We start from the raw sequence: 21,241 nt of genomic DNA, 5'->3' as shown, positions 1-21,241 counted from the left end.
GATTGATTTTACGTAACGAGTGCGTACGTGTTTTAGAGTACAATTTTTTATTACTTTGTTAGTTATTAAAAAAACAAAAGTTGAGGAATGACATCATTGTGACTATAAAAAAGAAAAGTTAATGCTTATCTCTGTAAGACAAGATAAAGTAAGAAGTAGCAGCAGCTCCTCTCGGGAAATGTCCTTGGTTTGGTCGTTCTTTTCCCCTCAGTCCTCTGACTGACGTTCTGCTGTTCTCTCACAACACAACTGGTCGAGCATCTTGCCTCCTATTTTGGTTGGCTTCATAAAATGGCTTAATACCTGTTTTTTTCTGACAGATGGCACACTAAGTGGCATTTAAAAAGAAAAAACATGCCGGTGAGAGCCATGGCTGAAGGCGTTATGTCCATACATCCCATTTTCATAAGTGTGATATCTCAGGAATGCCTTCAGGGACTGTTTTCAAATTTGACACAAATGTTCGCTTGAATTCAAGGTTGAATAGATTCAAATTTGCTGGTCAAAGGTCACTTCAAGCGACTTCAAGCTCAGTACCTCAAGCATTAAAAAAATTCACACAAATGATAGTGATGACGTGGTGACATTTGAAATCAAAGGGTCAAAGGTCAACTTTGCTGTAGCATCATAATATTCTGCAAAAACACTTTTTTTGACCATTATGCAATGCCATAGCTCAGAAACTGAAGAGAAGATTGGAACCATATTTCATATTTGGTCAGATATTGAATATGTGACACTAATCTTGGGTACCCAACATGAAACTCTGATGATTGCATAGATCTTCTGTGCAGCCAAGTGTGCAAAGAATCCACATGTTAAAATACTTCAGCTTCTTGCCAGAACCATCTGTATCACTTTCTACTGCTATGGCTGCAACTTTAGGTTCTATCAGAATCAGCTTTGTTGTCCAATCAAACTTGACTGATTAGTGCAGGTAGACACTTTGAAGCAGAAATTCCAAGTATCACTAATGTGATCCTAGAATGAAACCAACACGCTAAAATTCAAAGTCTTTTTGGTAGGAAGCTGCTAATGAACATGATCTGTTGAGTACAGAGGTGTAACTGTGAATCCATTTTCTGACACTTTCCCCATTCTGTTGTTAGTGTGGGTGTGTGATTTCTACTCTCTTCTAGTTTTGGGTTGCATGCATGTCACCCTATCACCTAACCTGACTTTCCATTCATCCGTCTCCCCCAACTCTTCAGATTTTACATTTTCACTGTTTTGTGTGATAGACACTCGATCTGTTGTGTTTCAAATGCAGGTGATATAGACTCAGGGCAACAATCCCACCATGCAATCAATTTAGTCACACTTGAAGGCATGTAGCAACAATGTGAGTGGAGCAGAGTGTTTTTGGAACACAAAACATCACTCTGGTGAGCCTCTCCTTGATAGAGGTTTTAAAACCGTGACATTAGTACAGATGTAGCTTAACTACTCTTGCTTTTGGTCATTGGTCTCTCTCTCCATTCTTGCCAAGAACATTTGATTTGTAAATTTGTAACAGCAAACCTTTCCTATATTCCTCAAGTATACAATGTCAAATGTGGTGCAGGAATTAATGAGAAAGCAGCTGTGTGTTCCAGCCTCGCTCTCTGCTTCTTTCTGATAATACCCATGAGTGGCACTGAGTGGATCGAGGGTTCATGCTGAAGGTGAGCCACACAGGGACTCAAACAGACGATAAATCATTACAAGCCCTTATTGCCGGAGAGCAGCACTGACCAAATCACCTGCAGAAGCGCTGCTGCTCCCAGGTGACTCAGCCAGTGTTGGTGGGCTTAAAATCACTGTCTTCATTTGGAGAGTCACTGTAGTGAGGAAGAGCAAGAGATACATAGTAGGAAGAGATCAAACAAGGGAGAATTACTTGTAGAAGAGCAAAAGGGAGTAGGAACATTTTAAGACGGCGCATTCTCTTCTACAAGCCAATTACTAACTGTGGGGCTCCAGACAAGGTTACCTGAGGCTAAATGCTAGTTCCAGGAATAGTCTGCTACTATTATCTGCAGGCTCTGGCTGGCTGAGTGAGAAGCTTAGACGGCTGCGTTAACCTGTGCCGTGCAGACAGTGCCAGGAGTCTGGGCTTACCTGCTGACCTGTGGTATTTAGAAAGGAGGTTTGGTGATTTCTTTGATTTTTATTTTGAGAGTACAGGACTTATGCAATCACCAAAACGACTGTGTAGTGCATATTCCATTTGCTATCAACAAAAAGCACCTGATTTTGGGAGCGCTGCAAGTTGTATAACCACTATCATTCTTATTCTTAACTCTATAATAGCTATACCTGAATACCAGACACAAGCCACAGTTTGCTGCTTCACTTGGATGTCTTTGGCAGAACCAGGCCGTTGTCAGCCAGTTAAAAGAGACTTGAGGGTGGCAGCTGCCAAACAGCGAAAGATTGTCATCTTACTGGCAGATCAGTATGCTTGCCAGGATGTTAGATTTATGTGCAGACACAGTGACAGGTTTGCCAAACATGCAAGTCTGCCAGCGAACGGAGTTACTACACACATAAAGGCTGCAAGGTGGCTGGTGGCTGTCAGGAAAAAAAGTCTTTCTCTTTGGGGGAATCCAGGTCTGGTTCCTCAGCTGTCATTTGGAACAACATGCAGGGCAGCATGTGCTGGCAATTTGCAAAACAGAGTGTTTTATTTTCAGTATGTGCTGGGAGTGAGCATGTGAAGGATGTTTTAGATTAGAGCTGTATATTTGTGATTAGTGTACTCCACTGAAGTTGGTACTTGATGTTTTTTGGACATTGTATGTGTGTGTGGCTGTGTCCAGGACTGCATGTGCAGAGCCATCTGTTTGCTGCTTTAGCAGTAGTCTTCCAGTGCCCAGGCTTATCTGTGCACGAGGGCAGTGGCCTACTTTAACCTTCTGCTCACTCGGTGCACACAGCCGAGCACAGTAGTTTGGTTGATCACCCGTCAGCTTGTTTGCAATAGCTTTCCCCCAGTCCATCTGCATTCGCGATTACTTTTGGGCTCATTACTCATGAAACACATTCGGTTTTACTTGCTACTGCTCTCAAAATGACATCAATTCCTCCTGCTCTGCGTGCAGTCATTCGTGATGCCTTGAATTCCGTTACATTATTTCATTGCATGCATACATATGTACTTTGTTCACAACAAAAAGTATTTCTAAAACAAAGTTGTTCTTATTATATGTATTTAAATGGCATTACTGGTTCTGGTACAATGTGCAGGTTGGAATATTGGTTATTGACATGACCCACAACAGTCAGATCAAACTTCACAAGCAGCCCAATTTATCAGACTCACGAGGAACAAGTATCAGATATGATATATTTTGTGTACAACATACTGTAGCACCATACCATAGACATGCACAGCATTCATTTATGTAAGTAAGGAATCAAACACATTCTTCTCATTACAATTTACCAATGCCACCAATAATCTTTGCCTGAAAAACCTTCTCCTAAAAACTACTTTTCTTCAATCTTGTTTGAAGTTTTTTGAATGGGATCCGATATAATCTCGCTAAGATCCATTTAAACACAAAGGTTGTATGTGTGGCGATATGGAAATATGGTGACCAGTGCTACATGCTAAACAGCTTGGGCTCTGTAGTGCATTAGGAGCACAGTAAGCTGTGCTGGTCAGACTCAATACAGTTTAGAAAAGAGTATTAAGCTATGTAGGCTAGTCAGAAGGCCCTGTTTGGGAGTCGGCTGTTGTGGCTAATAGGTCAGCTGGGATGGGCGGGGCAGGGGATGAGGGGGAGGATGAGCAAGAGATTTTGAAGGCTCTTTCAGTGGACGAGCATTTGTAGAGGGGAGAAAAGTGGAGGAAAGGAAAGAAAAGGAAAGGAGGGATTAAATGGGCAGTGTCATGTGAGCAAACCTCCTGCCAGACATTAAGCTGACATCATCATCTGAGTTCCCTTTGACCCACCGAAATCCTTTGACCGATGAGTGTGAAGTTTCACAAATAAGAGGACACTGGTTTTTTTCCACCAGATTTTAAACCGTAGAAGCGACGTCTGCCATATGCTGCATGTATGCACAATTTTGCGTGTTTTGACATTTATAGTTCTGATTGTACATTTATAACAAAACAAACGCAATACTTTAAGTAGGGCAGTGAATGCAAGACAAGCATTGAGCTGCTCAGCTTTAGTCGATGCTGTTCTGTTGTAAGCAGAGCTTTGTGTGCTCTGTACACAGTAGACAGAACCAACATTTGCTTCTGTGTAAAATATGAATGAGGACCTTTAGTAATGTAGTCCCTATGGACTGTGGTTATAAACAAGGTCGTCCAAACGGTTCAGTTTGTTTACTGGTAGCTGTAACATCAACTCTCAGCCTTAGCTACAGAAGGCAAGTAATAGGTCTGTTGTTTTGTTATAAATTATCTTTCCACAGAGACTGGAAAGAGAGGAAATGGTTGATCTGACTCTGTCCAAAGCAAACAAAACCCACCTGCCAGTATCCCACATGCTTAATAAGTGACACTAATGCATCTGTGTGAAAGCTGTAGTGTAAAAATGACATTGTCCTCTTGGTTGGGCCAAAAAATTGTCCAGAAAATTGGTGCCGAAACCACCTGTCGTCTTTAAAATGTATTGTGTGACATATGTCATGTTGGTGGGTTTTCCAGATCTATTCTGAACTAAATTAACCATCACCAGGCTGTAGGGTCATTCTTATTAGACAGATATGGGAATAATGTTGATCTTCTGGAATAACTTTCTGCACAAAAATGAAAAAGTCCATTTCTAAAAATGTCCATTCTGTTAAAGTCCTCCATTTGAATAATTTTGCCAAATAAAAGGCCCAATAAAATTTCAAAGGTCATTAAAGAAAAAGAAAGTATTGTCAGTGCAGTGTACAGGAATTAAATACCCTCTCAGAATGCACCCTTTCATTTTTATCTCAGCAGTGCTTTGAGCACAATGCTTGATGAGTTGCCATTGAGCAGCTGGGTACACAATTATACCACCTGAGTTTCACACGAATGTCTTTGCTCGCTTGTTGGTTCACCCTGGTGCCTCGCGGGCAGTGGCAACAACACAGGGTCCGCTTCTACACAAACGCAGCTCTTCCTGAAGCCCCTGGGTCTTCAGCAAGAGAACGGGACACAGAGCTCCGTTTGTGTGCGGACACAGGTGTCGGAGCACATGAATCCACGTGTAGATGTGTTCATGACTGTGTCTAATTTTACAGAGATTTTTTTTTTTGTCCTTTCAGTGGATTAACTTCTAGTGTGGAGGTGACAGAACTAATCAGACTTGGTGTTCGAGTCCAAAAAAGAAAATTTAAAACGATGCAGATTAAATGTGAAACGTGATCAGAGCTGCTGACTGTCACGCCTGAAGCAGGAGATACGGGAATTTATGCTGGATCTTGCTCTGCTCTTTTTTTTACACTCCTGTATTTTGTGAAAATGCAGCTGATAAATGTTCTTTTATACTTTTTAAATGTGCCTGTCTTGTTTAAAACTTAGTCGTTTGTTGAGGTGTGGTGATTTGGTGTAAATCTGAGGTCAAAGCTGAGGATTTCAAACACTCAGTGATGCTTTAAAAGGAGACAAAAAGCTTAGTTTAGTGTCAGGAAAAGATGATGCATTTCACTTTTGCCTATGTATTAATGCGTGTCCTGTGGTCTTTCTTTAGTCACGTCTTTGCGCCGTCATCAATCATCTCACTTAAACAGGTGTGTGCATGTGTAGGTGTGCGTCTGTCTCACTTCCGTGTCCCAGTGAAGCTGTGCCAGAGGCTCATCACATCACAGCATCAGGGGCATCTGTTTGAAACTGAAATAAAAGTAAAGCCTATGAATAAAAGAGCCACATGAATAAAAACACAGGATGCAAATGACTTGCCAGGGAGGCATTGTGTATGTGAGTGTGTGTGTGTGTGTGTGCATGGTGTGTTGTGCATGAGAACGAGTGTTTGAGTGAGAGAGGGGAAGTGTTGTATTCGCCCTGAATTTGTTCTCCATCCCATCATGACTCCACCTTAGCTTGACTGAATAAGTAAGCACACACACACACACACACACACACACACACACACACACACACACACACACACACACACACACACACACACACACACACACACACACACGTGTACATACACTGCTCTCTGAGGTGTATGGTTTTCTCATGCATTAATCAACAGCAGTTTTGACACTTGGATCCTGAATGAGGAGAGAGAGCTGTTTTAACAGAGCCATGCAGTGGGTTCTCCTCTTCACTGCTAGCGCTGCCTCGGGTGACTTTATCAATTAGGCCTCTGTGGAAACAGCAGCATCCTCTCTGCTTTCTCTTGTCCTCCTCTATTTCACACCTCCCCCTTTTTCTTTCATTCTTCTGATTTATACTTTCTCTGTACCTCCCTATTTGACTCCTGTCTTTTCCTTCCCATGGTGCATCTTCCTTGTGATTTTTTTTTATCCTCCTCTTTGTCTATTACTGCTCAAACTTCATGCCCACCCCACACCATTTTGCTTATCTTATCCCATTCCTATCTTCACTCTGTCCTCTTTTATATCCTCCTCTACTCTCCTACCACTGCTTTGTCCTTTTTGCTCCAAACAACAGAGATATCTTCCAAATGCTCTAGTCCACGATTAACTGGTGGTGACTCATTTGTTTTGTTTATAATTGCATCTTAAGGTAAAAGAATATAGGTAACGACTGAAAACTCGTGTGTTGTTCTTGCCATTAATTCTAATATTAATTAGTTTTTTTCATGACGAATTAAAAAAAAATCAGGAGACTTCTTTATGTGAATATGTACAACTCACATATGAACATCTTGCCAAATGTCTAGATTTTGCAAGCTGAGTCTTCTGAACATATTTTTGTTGACTTTAATCGTATGTCTTTCCAGTCACAGGGCAACAGACAAAACTGAACCAAGATCACTTATTGAAAAGTTCACTTTTTCAAAAGCGGATGTAAAAGATCAAGCATCAATCACCAGCACTGTCATTAAGAGCTACCCCATTTCTTTTATTCGCACTGTGATTCAACCCCTTCTTTGCACAAACATGTTCCTAACTTTTAGGTTTTGAAAGAAACTTTACTTTTCCCCCCAAAAAAGTAAGATTATGATGGAGCAGAAAAGGAAAAGGTTTAGACGTTAGAAGAACTGCACAGTCCTTGTTAGGACACTGGAGGGTTGAGCAGCATTACAAGTCTGTAACTGGACTTCCACCCAGGAGACTGGGGAGTGCTTTCAGTCAGAGTCCATTATTCTGAATCATTTTCACTTGCTGTTTGGTTAGGTTTTGTCACAGTCACATGGCTAAGTTTAGGAAGATATCATGTTTTGGGTTAAAATACAACCACCCCTCGTTCAGTATATGACTGGTTGGCTGTAAAGGAGCAACAGTAAACCAGAATAATTGGCATATCTAATCATTTGATTTGAAATGTATCAAATCAGATTTGATACCTCAAATGTTGTATGAGCAAAAATAAGTTTCACAATATAGCACAACTGTGATTTCAGTTTAGTCGTATTGAAATGTGATTTTGGGTGATAATAATTGAAAGAAAGAAAAATAAAATAATTACAATTGCATCTAAACATAATAGACTTCCCTTGATTGTGCAAAATGCTAATATTGCATTAAAAGTGAGAACAAAGCAGATGGCTAATAAAGGCAACACTTCTCTATCACAGGTTTTCATAACTGTGGGTGAAAGATGGTCAACATCAGAAATTAGCTTCTGCTGTTTCTTGGCTGGTCTGGGTCCAGCTGAGCACTGCCTCAGGGCAGCTCCAGGCTAAAAGTTGAGTGGAAGAGGAGGAAACAAGATGTTTGTGGACAGAATAATAGAAAGATAAACCCATGGACAGCTCGTTTACATCACACCTTTTCACATTAGCCTGGAGATATGAAGCAGGCTGCAGAACTCTGATTCACTCAGCCCTGGGCATAAATAGTAAAATAACGTAGAGCACAGCAGGGTTACCACTGCTGAATCAAAACCAAACCTGGCCTGCCTTTGAGAGTAGCTCCTCAAATCACTTTTGTTGTCTCGTGGTGATTACAAGATGTAATTTACCCCTGCACAGCCACAGCAGCTCTTTTCAACTTGTCAAGTCACCACATCATTTTGTATACACTTACTGTACTGTGTGCATTTTTCATGTGGGTGGCCGGATTTGACAATGAGCGGTTCACCATTCATCCCTTACATTCCAAACCCTGCTCTGGATGTATTCTTGATGAGCGGCTGTCTACCAGACATGCTTCATGAGTGGAGCTGAGGAGCTGGCATAAAGCTTTGGCAGAAGTGTGTGCAATAATGAGGCAATGCCAAGCAATGCCGCAGTTCCTATCTCTCTCTTTTAGAAGTGTCCTTAAAAGGCCACCATACGTACACATATGGACGAGTCAGGATGTGTGTGCGCGTGGCGGTGGGTGGTAATGTCATGTGTGTGTGTTGGCGAGCTGAGAAAATGTCAAAATGGATGGAGAGCACCTGTGTGTGAGTGTGCATATGTTTGCTGGCCTTTGTGTGTGTCCTCGTTGTTGTGATTTTGTGTGTGTTGTTCTGTGGTCGTGGGAGCTTACAGGCTCTGTGCGCAGAGGTTCCCTAATCCAGTGTTTTGAAATGAGCCCTCCAGCTGTTGTGGGCTTGAGAGACTGCTGCCTTGGAGGAGGCTTAGAGATAAGATGCTCCTTCTATCTCCATTCCTTTAGGTGCTTTCTTTCTTTCTTTCTTTCATTCTTTCTTTCTTTCATTCTTTCTTTCTTTTTCTTTCCTCTTTCTTTCTTTCTTTCTTTCTCTTTCTTTCTTTCTTTCTTTCTCTCTTTCTCTCTTTCTTTCTCTCTCGTCTTCTTTAGCATGTTTATTACCTATGTGACCACTGAGAACATCCACTTCCATTGATCTCTTGCTACCAACACAATCTGCTCTGTTCAGTTCGCAACCCCTTGTATAAAATTCTTACTCATGGCTGTTAATCCTCCAATAAGAACGTAGATTGATTCTGCACAGGAAGTGAACACTGTGTACACAGAGGACAGAAGATCAGATTAGAGTAGTGACCCAAGCGTTTGTAATTTATTGCATTTATAATGGCGGCCCTCAGATTGTAGATGTCACGAGAGGCAATGGGAGCTCGTTAGCGAAATCGTGACGTACGCACTAAGGAGATTGTGCTGTACAGCGTTATTATTTAAGCAATTGAGTAACAGTAAAGAATCATACTACAGTAAATGATGCATTTTGACATTCCAATGGAATACAAAGCCTTTAAGTGAAATTGCTTGCATAATTCATTGGGATTTTTTTCATGGATATATCTCTTATAAACCATAACTGAACAGAGCAGTTCTGAGTGCTGCCTATCTCCCCTGGCCCAGCATTGAGCCTGCAGGGCCTGTGGAGTCTGCCAGCAGAAGGAAAGCGTAGGAAGTCCAGCAGGTTTCGGTCAGACATGTAGGGAGCAACAGGCAGTCTGTCAGCTAGAATATGACAGTGATATTGAAACTCAAATTTGGCAGGAATAAATCCTAAAGCCTGAAATTCTTCTCAGAGTACAGAAAAGGCCTTATATTCCATGACCTAGAGGTAATACGGATAACTTCACAGGATATATTGTGTGGTCCAATGTTGTCATTGCTTAACTACAAACCATTGAAATATGATTCTGGTGATTTCTACTACTGACTTATGGCAAGATCATCATTTTACATCATCACTAATAAGAACAATTCACAGGACATGATCAATTATCCGTAATCATATCAGTGCATCATCCTCCTCATCATGTTTCGATAAGATTACTTCCCATTGGAGTTTTTGGACATGGATGCATGCTTGCGGGGGTGATCTAACTTGATTTAGACCCTAATGTCTTTAGCTGGTCTAGAAATAGGATGCAGTATGTGCATATCTGTCTCTGTGGGTCTGTTACGGCTGACAGCTGAGTCCAGATGAGGAAGGCAGCTCCTTAGTTCCTCGGTGTGAGAGGACAGACCTCCCTTATTGCACAAGAAAACAAGCTATCATGATCGTTTAGTGAGCTGAATGCCGACAGGAAGCAGCAAATAGTGTCCAATATGACCATTTCTATCCCCACTTGTCCTGTTCATTTGCACTGTTACAGACTGTGTTCGGATGAAAGAAACGCGTTGTTTTAGCAAATGCAGAAAATGAATATCTCAAGAGACAGACTATCGTGTTTCTCCATTTAACTGTTACATATTTCATGTGATCCTTCGCTGTGTGGTCTAGATGTTTGTTTAGTTGCTAAGAGAATTTCAGAAGAGGGGCTTGGCTCTTCAGAAATCATGTTTGTTTTTGCTGTAAAAGATGCGCTGAGAGATTTGTCATGACATTTAGCTTTTTAAAATATTGCATATGTGTGTGCACATGGCAGAGGTTTTGATCTAAATTAGTTATTTTGAATAATATTGTATGTGTGTGTCCATTTTTTTAATAATTTTTTTTTGACATTCAAAGTCAGATATTCACATCTGTTTCAACATATGTGCAAGCATCTCAGATCTATTGTCTGCCTTAGACTGCCAAAATAGCGTCTTTTCTGAGCAATGAAAATGAAACAAAATTAAAAAAAAACAAACGGCAACAGAAAACAAACAAAAAAGAACAAACAAAAAGGGAGTGATCTTTTCCATACATCACAATTACCATTTTATAAAAAAATCAGGCCTATAGGATGTGACATGTTTGACACATTTTTCCCAATATGAGTCAAATCTCTCCAGTTTGTGACTGACAAATGCTGTTATCCTCTCCATTTTATAAATGTACATTGTGATATCCATCCATCCATGCGTTCAAAGTTGGGCTCTCCTGTGATAACCATTTCCTGGTAATAGTCTTTTAAATGTTTATCCCTTTTCGGCCATTCCTCGGGTATGTGTCCAAAGAACAAAGTGTGTGTCCATTTTTATCTCTCACTCACTAAAGGCAAGTTTTTCCAAAATCAGATATACAGGTGATCGTATGTAGCCTGCAGGGAAACTTTGAAGTTGTCGCATTTCTAACAGAGTACAAAGATTTATTGGAGACATCACTCAAGATGCATCTGTCAGAGTATTCTGGAAATGACTACGTCTATATGTCTGTCTCGCTGTTTTATTAGTTTACACCTTAGTACTATGTTTTTCTGTGGTGAATCAAAACACTGATCGCTGCCTCTCTCCACCTGCAGTGTGTGTGCGGGCGCTGGATGTCACCGTGTCCCAGAGCAGCATCCAGGTGGCCCGTGGCCAAGCAGCCATCCTACCCTGCTCCTTCTCCACCAGCGCTGCCCTCAACAACCTCAACATCATCTGGATGGTGATACCGCTATCCAATGCTAACCAGCCAGAGCAGGTAGGAATTACTTACATGCACTCACTGACACTTAAAACCAAAGCCAAAAGCAGAGATAATGAACTGTTGCAAAACATAATCTTGATATTTGAACCTAGAAGGCAGAATTCTGCCCCCAGTTAGATCTAAACCCTTTATTTTCAGTACTGTAATAGAAGTTTCACTGCAATAGATGTGATCATATGCTGCTTTGAATAGCAGACTCATACAGAGTCAGTGCCGCTGTGCACTTTCTCGAGATGTACAAAATGTATATTTCTGAAATGCACATAACTCATTCTCCAATGCAATATTACTATATATGCATCCTGTGGATGGCCGTTCTGCTTCCCTACCAACGTTACAGTCAAAGCAGGTACACATGACTTAATTTGATTCAAGGTGTGCTCAGATACAGCGTAAAGAGAATTTCAGAGGCCGGATGAATGCATAGAAAGTCAGTAGAAAACTACCTGGTCTCACTCCCAGCTCATCACATAGGGCTGCTTTGTCAGGACCGCTTGGCGTCACGTTTTACCACAATGTACTCAGTGTCATCACTATCAGTCTTTTTCAGGTAAAGAGAAGTTTGCACTCTGACATGTGGTTCCTATTGTGAAAGGGTGTATTTTAACCCAAATTATGATTTTTTTTTTAAACCTATCCAAGCAGTTTTGGTGCTGAAAATGAAAGAAACAGCAAAACTTAAGTACTAAAATAAAACAAAATTAGGTGAAACAAATATGGTCCAATTCAAGACATGAACTGCAGATTCCTGTATGAAAGAATCATGACTCACAGCATCCCCACTTAGCATACAATATAGACACAGGTGATACCAATGCCAAAGCACACCCTTTGTGTGTCTCTGTGATGCCAGCAACTTTGTCAGATGGCAGGTCTTGACACCCTGGGAGTGAGAACAGGAAACACAGGTGAACATGCCTAAATTTAGATGCTTAATTTTTTGTTCAAGTTGTAAATGTTTCAACCTGACAGGAAGCTCTATCAGAACTCTTGGTCATGATTATGGTGATGATATATCGCAGAATTGTACCGATATACTTTTACATGCAGCACGGACCATATGTGCCTTGACTATTTCTACAAAAAATATAAATATTGCAAATGTAGAGTAAAATCTGAGCAAACACACAACATTTCTCTTTTCGGTGCATCTGATCGCACCTTTAGAGTAGTAGTATAGAGATTACTATAGAATAATTTAGATGTAGTAGTGAGCTTCAAGGTGTGCATATAGTGTAACTGTGCAGGACAGCAATGCTATGTGACACTTTTCTACCTTTAGCTTCACTGCCAAGATTATCTTAGTGTTTTTACTGTTGTGGGTGTTTGGAAAGATTACCGTCCATTTGATCTGCACATGAAAACACTGCTTGATTTAGATTTAAATGATAGCCTTTTGTTGTTAATTTTGTCTCACTGGCCTCTTTCTTGATGGCCTTTTACTCTTGTTTTCTTTCATCCTCTCACCTTTCCTCCCTCCCTCTCTCTGTCTCACACTTTCTCCCCCCTTGCGGGACTTCTGTGATTCCATTTGAGTTGTTTAACATGCAGCTGCAGGCCGTACAAGCTCACCTGCCTCCCTTCACTTTGAACCCCGGCGCTGGTCGGCCGTCCAAATAATACAATCATCTTCTGCACTAATTAACTCACGCCCACGACAGGCTCTATATCGCAGCTGTTCTCACCACACACACACACACACACACACACACACACACACACACACACACACACACACACACACACACACACACACACACACACACACACACACACACTGGCATACACAAACATTCACACACACAAAAACTGGCATTGGACAGACTGCTGGTTTAAATGCAGTTCAGACTCACATGCATGCAAGGTTTATATACAATGTATTTACTGACTTCACACATGCAGTACACAATAAAAATTTGAATATAGACATATCTATCTATCCATCTATCCATCTATCCATCCATCCATCCATCCAGATATGTGCACATAGCAGAGTAATTCCCTCATGCACACACCTGTGGAAAAATCCTTATACCATTGTCTTCACACACACACGCACTCACAAAGGCTCTAATAACAACAGTCAACGCAAACGCGTATAGGCACTTACCCATGGATGAATGCGCATGACTTTACGATGACAGACAAGTCATGATGGGAGCTGAAAAATGCAGAAGGCTGCATCCCATTTGCCACGTTCTCATTCTGTACCTTCACCCTGTATTGCATGACATGCATGAGGTCAGTGCGTACCTGGGAAGACTGGGTGCAACCACACAAGCGTTTAAACGCACCTCGTCACAAACATCCCTCGAAAATGAACCCTCATACATATGCAACGGCAACCCAATCTGTGCGCTCACACAGAAGAAAGAGCAAACATTGTCCGATTTACACTTCTTCCGTCGGATTGTGTGCCTGAAGTTGGTGAGTTGTCTCAAAATAAAAAGTGTGCGACGAAATAAAGTGCTGTGCAGGGTGACGGAACAAGAACAAGGTCATTTTCAAGGGAGAGAGTGTCATAAATGATTATAGTTGATGCTAAAAGCCATTAAGAATTACTGAACAGAACTCTGTCGAGTTGCACACACTGCGTTAGCACTTTAGTGAGAGCACTCTGACCACTCTGATCTCTCTCTGCTCAAATGTGACTGCCCTGTTTAGATAGGTGTGTGGGAAATGATGCACAGTTTAAACAGCACAAGATTGTCAACTTCCCTGATGGTGCAAACATGATTGTTTGTTGTTCCCCACATTAATCCTTTCGTATGTTTCTTTGATGCTTTTATTGCCATGTTGTCTAAGACTTCACCCTCTGCTTTATAGCCTTAAGCCTACTCGGTTGACTCCACATTATAGAGAATGGAACTTAATGAGACAAGTGTGGGCTTCATATATTATGTTTATTAGTGTGGCAACCTGGTGCATCTGGTGTCTGCTCAGATGTTAAGTTTCTGAAGTAATTAGTGCAAAAGAAAGACATAGTCCATCCATCCCACCATCAGCTCTACCTGCTTTATCCTGTAGATGTTTGCGGGAGGGCTGGAGCCTATCCCAGCTGACGTTGGGGCGAGTGGCAGGTTACACCCTGGACTGGTCAACAGTCCATCCCAGGCATAACACAAAGACCATGGAAAAGCATAAAGTAAACATTAAATCTACCATATCTTTAAGCTGTATCACAGAGCTGGAGCATTCAGAGGAAATCCATGCAGACAGGACAGCATGCAAACACCACACAGAAAGGTGCCCATAGTAAAAACATTTTTAGAAAATACCAACAAAGCAAACCTCACATCATTCTTTTATAAAGTATTATAGTGCTATGAAAAACTATATTCAACATTTTAATAGTAACAATGAATCAATGTGCAGTGTAAGATGTAAAAGGAATCCACAGAGCTTCATCTCCTGGTTGTTCAGTTCCCTCAGATTTATGGAGATTCTTAGCATCCTGTAGTTCTTTTACATTATTATTTTTTTTGTTCTTTCGGTGTTTTCTTAGTACTGTTTTCAGTGACAGCAGAGTCTTTATTCAGCATAAAAAATAAAAAGTTTGGACAATTCATTGTAGCTGCAATACATGTCAATCAGACAGACACGATGTCAGATTTTATGCAGGGGTTATAGAAACAAAAATACAGCTAAATTGAATCCTGGATGCACATGATGCACAAATTAATGTAATTGTATTTCTGCAGTTGTTTAACTCCTTTTCAGTTGCAACATTGCATTTTCACCTTGTTTCTGCTGCTCATGTGCTCCAAATAAAATATTCAAAGTTTAATGAAGAGCATCCTGTAGTAGCCGTAGGCTGAGTATGAAAAATCTTCAGTGATCTTCTGCTTCTATTCGTTTATTTAATGTATATAATACCCATGTTGATAGCTTGAGGGTCCAGGTTATTAGAAATCACAAGATGACTGCATTACTGCGGAGCTGTTTCTATGGTCGTTAAAAGTAATGCACATTGACATTACCACAATAAATCCATTAAATGAGTGTTTAGTTATCTTGAAAGACACAAACTGGCTGGGAAGAGGCATTTCTAACAAACCACACACACACAAACCATGGGGTGTGGAAGTGAATAATGACAGCGATGAAAGCAGCGAATGGATGTGTACCATGTGCTGTGAGCTGATGAAGACTCAAACGCAGGTTGATGTAGGGTTTTGGGGAAGAGAGACCACAGAGGAAAGAGTCAGCTTTAATACTCTGCATGGTCCAGGTGAGTCGCATCAGCTGACACCTCTCCATGGCAGCCAGTTGTCTTCCAAAATAGACTATAGAGACACTTCCAAAACAGTGGGAAGGTCGTCACAACGTCGGTTTTTGTTTGGCTTCCTGGGATTTCTTAATTATCAAGGAAAAAGATAAGTTTGCCAGCTGCTAGTTGCAGTTTCATAATTCAGAATCTTCTCATCTGTCACCAAGACGCAACTCCTAAAAGGTGAAACTTGTTGTGTACGCACCAACTTACTTATTAAAGCTTTCAGAAAAATCTGAGTTTCCTGAACATGATTACAACTTGGGCACTGGTGTGATTTTGATTTGATAACTCAGCATAAGCCCCAGTACAGCTCCTTCTTTTGTAGGAACTAATACAATATAATGCAATATATTAGCCTAGCCGTGCTAGACAACCCTCGGCAACGAATTTAATTCTCTGCCAGGGTGGGTCTAGTTACCCTCCATAAGGCTCGAGGCTGGATTCTCCTAAAACTGGCCGGACGAATCACCATGAAGTGTAGAGTCAGAAGGCGGGCGTAACTAAGTGACGACAGAGGCGCGACGATTCTGACAGAAACAACCGGCGCACAATAAACAGTTATCTTTCGACTCGGCTTTGGCCACAGCCCTTAAAGATTTGAAGCTAAAATTCAACTTGAAAGATAAACAAAGGACGGCACTGAAGTGTTTCATTGAGAAGAAAGACGTATTTGGACTTATGCCGACGGGATATGGCAAATCCTTAATATACCAGTTGGCTCCGCTGGTTGGGAAGCTAATGGGACATAGCCACAATCCGCCGGCGCTCTAGGAACTACGTCAGCCTATTCATTGCGCTGATTGGTTGTATACCTACCCAATTGCTGCAGAGTGATTTGAAAGACAACCTTTTAGCCCGCCTCCCTCCCTGTCGAGCGGCCCTAGACCCTTGTGCCTTCAGAAACATGGGTCTAGCACGGCTAGGCTAGCAATATACCGTATACGACATAAAATGTATTCTTTTAACTTTTGCATCATTCCAACATATTACCATTCAATCCATAACTTTCCAACTTAAGTGTTGCTGAGCTCGCAGTCCATTTTGTTTGATTACCTGACAAGCTAAGAGTCAGATTACAACTTGTTGGCATGTAGCTCAGAGGAGTGTACCTGTGTGTTTGGATGTGTGTTCATGTTCTTGTGTTGTTTCCTGCGTATATAATCTGTCCATCATGCTGTTGTTGTGATCAAACGTCCTGACCTCTTTTGTCTGGGCTGCTAGGTGTGAGATAATCCCGATAAACACACCCACACAGACACAAGTAGACAATGGTTTTATGTTCCCGGGCTGTTGTTTATCCTCTTTAAACTGTTTGCTGGATATTGGTGTTATTTATGCTCTAATAAAAGCTGCAGGTTCATTCTCCTCTCCCACCACCTGTGATACTGATTCCAGAAACTGATTTTGTTGTTGCAATCATCAAAATGGCTTAAAGATCAAAAGCTTACTGCAGATTCGGGACTTTGGGAAAAATTCCTTCGGTGTGCTGAGTCTGGCAGTTTAATATCATCAGTCTTCCCTGAAGTCCTTGAAAATTCAATTTTGGTACATATTCTCTTCTAACTTGTGGTAGTTGAAGAGGAGAAGTTGGAGAGAGAGTTCTTAATCCCTCCAGGACTGATAAAAACTTCTTACAGGGTTATTTTCTAAATGATTTTCAGTCTGGAAAAATAGTTTTCATCAGTTCCTGGAAAGGAAGCTGTTTGTTGGTGTGTTTTTTAGGAGTGAAAATTGTGCACTTTCAGTGAAATGAACTTCTGGTGAAATTGAGGTCACAGAGAATCTGTGGTGCAGAAACGATGTTAATCTGTAATTGAGAACATCTGTCATAGTATTTTAGATGATCACATTGATCCTCATCTGAACCCAGCAGTCTGCCAGAGGTTGGCTCAAATAGATACTGGATTCACATACCCTGAAAATATGACCTTTTTCTTCCCTTGTTGCCTCTTTTAACCCTGCTTGAACATTTTTTTTAATTTTTTTTTTGCTGGGCACATTAAAGGAAAATGAACTCATTGCAATCAAAAATGCCATGTTCCCTATGTGATATTACAACTCCTCCCTGTGAAAAGAAGAGGACGTTATGTGAAGCATCCATGGCTCATACACTCAGCCTCAGCACACTTTCTCATATACAATAATCTGATACTTTGTATTGATCAGCGCACAGGAATTCTTTTTTTATTTGATTGACTTCCTCCGGGGACATTGGTGTGCACAGTCAGCAACGGTACACTGTCATTTTCACGAGTAGGATTTCAAGTGCCTTTCTTAAGGACGGTTCAGGTCAGCTGAGAGCAGCTAGAAGCCGTAACCTTCAGCTGTAGAGCTCACATCTCCAGCCCACCCCTTGATCTCTATAAATCCACGTCTGTGACTTTTCACACTGTACATTTCTGACGACGTTTAAGCTCAGATGTGGTTCTTATGACTGTGGTTTGATTTTATTGCTCCGTATAGCTGAAGCTCCACACACGGTAGAGTGAAAAATCCAAACAAAGAATGACCTCCTTCACTTTCGCTCATAGTAATCCTGCTGACTAGTTCCACTTCAACACCTCTTCATTCAGACAGGAATTTTCTGCCTTTCCTCCAAAGGCACCATAAAGGTCGCATTTTACAACTTTTTCTTTCTATAGCACAGTCCTCCCACTGTTTTTCTTTATCATCGAAACTCTGTAATTAGCTGTAACTAGAACATATAACCTTGCTGAAGATTGACTCGTGCATGCTGATTATATTTACCAGCATCTCGTGTTCATGCCAGAGGGGCCATTTGCATTTGCATACTTGCGTGTACCATATTTGCAGTTAGAATCTGCATTGTAGAAGTGTGGGAGGTCATTAAACACCACACAATGTAGGAATGTTTTGAAAAACAATCTTGTATTAAAGTGGTAAATTCCAACTTTTTCTTCTTTTTTCTCGAAATCCTTTGTCCCACTATTCACTCCGTTTCCACCCACACATTCTCTGAGAAAAGTTTTTATTTTCTTTAAATTTCCTCTTCTGAGTTTTCTTCCATTTAATTTGTTTCCCCTGTCAAGCTTTCATTGAATCTGGAGGTTTTTTTTTCTGGCTTTTGTTTATCTTAGTTTCTTTGTTTTGCACAAACAAAGCATATTGTTTCTGAACTTCACTGTAAATGTGCCATTGTTGGGCAGTAACATGGACATGATAAACTGTGAGACTTTGAAAGGAAATCTTGGACTAAAGCCTAGCTGTAAAACAAGTAGTCTGTTGTTGTACTGACCTTGAATCCACCACGGAGGGGGAAAAAAAGCCTTAAAAACACAATGACTGACTGAACATTTATTGTGGTGAAAATGGCTGCCAAAACATGTGTTCTGTAACATGCAGTTTGTGGAATAAATCAATAGTATTAGTAACAGAACATTAGCGAATGGATATGGTCCCATATTGTTCAAAACATGTCTCAGAGGATAGAAAGAGATAACAGTGGCAGCTTACAGTCAGTAAATTGAAGGGAGCTGTGGGGTTTACAGATTTATCGAGGCTTTATTGAGGCGATGGCAGCATTCCTCATGTCTGGGGCCAAGAGGGCCCTTATGGGGTCAGTCAGAAGTAGGATATGATCATGAAACTGGTATTGTGACAGAGAATATCTGAAGGTTTACTGTTGTGGCTCACACAGACTCGGAATAACATACAATATCTACTGTATCTGTGTGTAGGATTTTTGGAGAGAAAGGATAAAACAGAGGTTTACTGCTGGGCCAACAGTGGGGTATCCAGCTTGTCCAGCTAGAGTTCTTAGGGCCGCTCGCCATCTGAATGCCAGCCATGACCTCTTTTTCTGTCTGTGCATAGCCACAAAGCCAACCAGGTCACGCGAGAGGATGAGGTGATAGATATGGATGGATCAACACAGTGGACAGAGGCATGAAGACGAGAAAATAGGTGGAATGTGGCACATTTCAGTGCACGAAGCATAGGATTATTCTAATGTTTGATTTGTTCCTCAGTGCTTTTGTATTGTAGAAAACAAACACCCACAAGAACTATAAGAAAGGCAGTAGCAGACACAGGTCTAAGATGCAAGACAAGTTAGCGCCCGCTTTAATCCTCGGTTCATTCGTGCGCGCACACACACACACACACACACACACACACACACACACACACACACACACACAGAATGTTGTATGTGAGGCCGATTGATTGGATCACTTTCGCCGAGCATGCAGATTGTATTGTTAGGTCATCAGGAGTGTAGCGCTTTGTCACACCGGTCTGTCTGTTAGAGAGTGAGATAAGCACAGACAGGCAGACAGAAACCTGTAAAAATATTTGAAAAGAAAAGATGGACATCGAAGTGAGACCGCGCCGTTACTAGATTGAACAACAGTTACATGCAGCAGAACAATCGCACTTGCACACACAAAAGTCAAAACTCCTGGTGAGTGACTGAGTATACACCGAAACACACATGCAGACGAGATGCAGTTGTAGGCTCTAATCACAGCTGAGGAGCTGCCTATTCATCTGCACATAAGAGGACAAAGCGAGCAAACTGCACTCAGGAAATTGCAGCCACGCAATTTACAATCGTTAAGCAGCAGTGGAGGACACGGTCACATACACACTCATGCACTTTCATTGGAACTATCACTCTCATGCATACACATCCACACTCGCACACACGCACACACCGAAGAACACACTGGTGCTGGTTGTTTCCCAGCCTGGGTCTTTGAACAGTTCAATGAGGACTCTTTTCAGCGAAGTGAATAGTCCCTCTGATTCCCCTCCATGCTTTGTGTGCGTGTGTGTGTGCCGTGCCAGTGCGAGTTGGCGCGTGCACGTGTGACTACCAGACTAGTGTGCATGTACCATGTGTTTGTGTGGGTCCTTCATCTTTTGTGTGGGCCCAGCTGAGGGGTGAGAGCTGTTTTGCATGTGGCTCGGCCACACAAACGAGCTGTTCAACCAAAGTTTAACGCCTGAGGGAAGCTTTTAAGCAAGCTGAACCTTTATTGCTCTTTAATTTGGACCGGAATCAAGCTCACCTCAACCTGAAGGCGTGAGTTCATCTGCTCAAGTGTCCTGCCACCGTGGTTATTCTCAGAGGCTGCTGATGTAATGATGAAGAGCTTGGTTTTGCTTTAACTTCTCACTTGATTTGCTCCCCCTGTGCAGATGCATTGCTACTCTTGGATTCGTCAAATTGCAGCTTATACGTTTCCAAGTTGGCGTCTTCAATTATGCATACCATTTAGTGTATGCTTTTATCTGGAAAGCCTTACAGTACCATGAAAGCATACTTTTAGCGTGTACTCCGTCCTCCGGAATCTACCCACTAAGGTGGAAAGAACCACTTACAAATAAAAGGGTTTTTTAGTTTGTCTGTCTGTTTGTTTGTTTCTTTGAGGGAAATACAAGTCAGTTCGCTCCATTACTTAGTCTGTCCTCGGTCTATTTTCAGCCTCTTTGTAGAAATAAGTCTCCCTCTAGTGAGAGAGATGTGTAACAGACCATTGAAAGGATGTCCAAGAAATAAATGTATCTGATTGGCTTTGAGTTCTTTCCACTATGAAAATGGAACACTGTCTGACACATTTCCCAGACAGTGGGAGTAAATT

General features: G+C 41.4%; 1 protein-coding gene across 1 annotated transcript in view; it reads left to right on the top strand.

Moving 5' to 3' along the window:
* The window catches only part of LOC110960610 (immunoglobulin superfamily member 11), a 114,529-nt gene that overhangs the window by 81,578 nt on the left and 11,710 nt on the right, over positions 1 to 21,241 (top strand). The window contains 1 exon segment of the mRNA XM_022207895.2: positions 11,193 to 11,356. Coding sequence (XP_022063587.2) covers positions 11,193 to 11,356 — 164 coding nt within the window.

Source organism: Acanthochromis polyacanthus, chromosome 13 (assembly GCF_021347895.1).
Source record: "Acanthochromis polyacanthus isolate Apoly-LR-REF ecotype Palm Island chromosome 13, KAUST_Apoly_ChrSc, whole genome shotgun sequence".
Classification (NCBI taxonomy): domain Eukaryota; kingdom Metazoa; phylum Chordata; class Actinopteri; family Pomacentridae; genus Acanthochromis; species Acanthochromis polyacanthus.
Note: the sequence above shows the minus strand (reverse complement) of the source record. Positions and strands in the feature narration are given on the sequence as shown.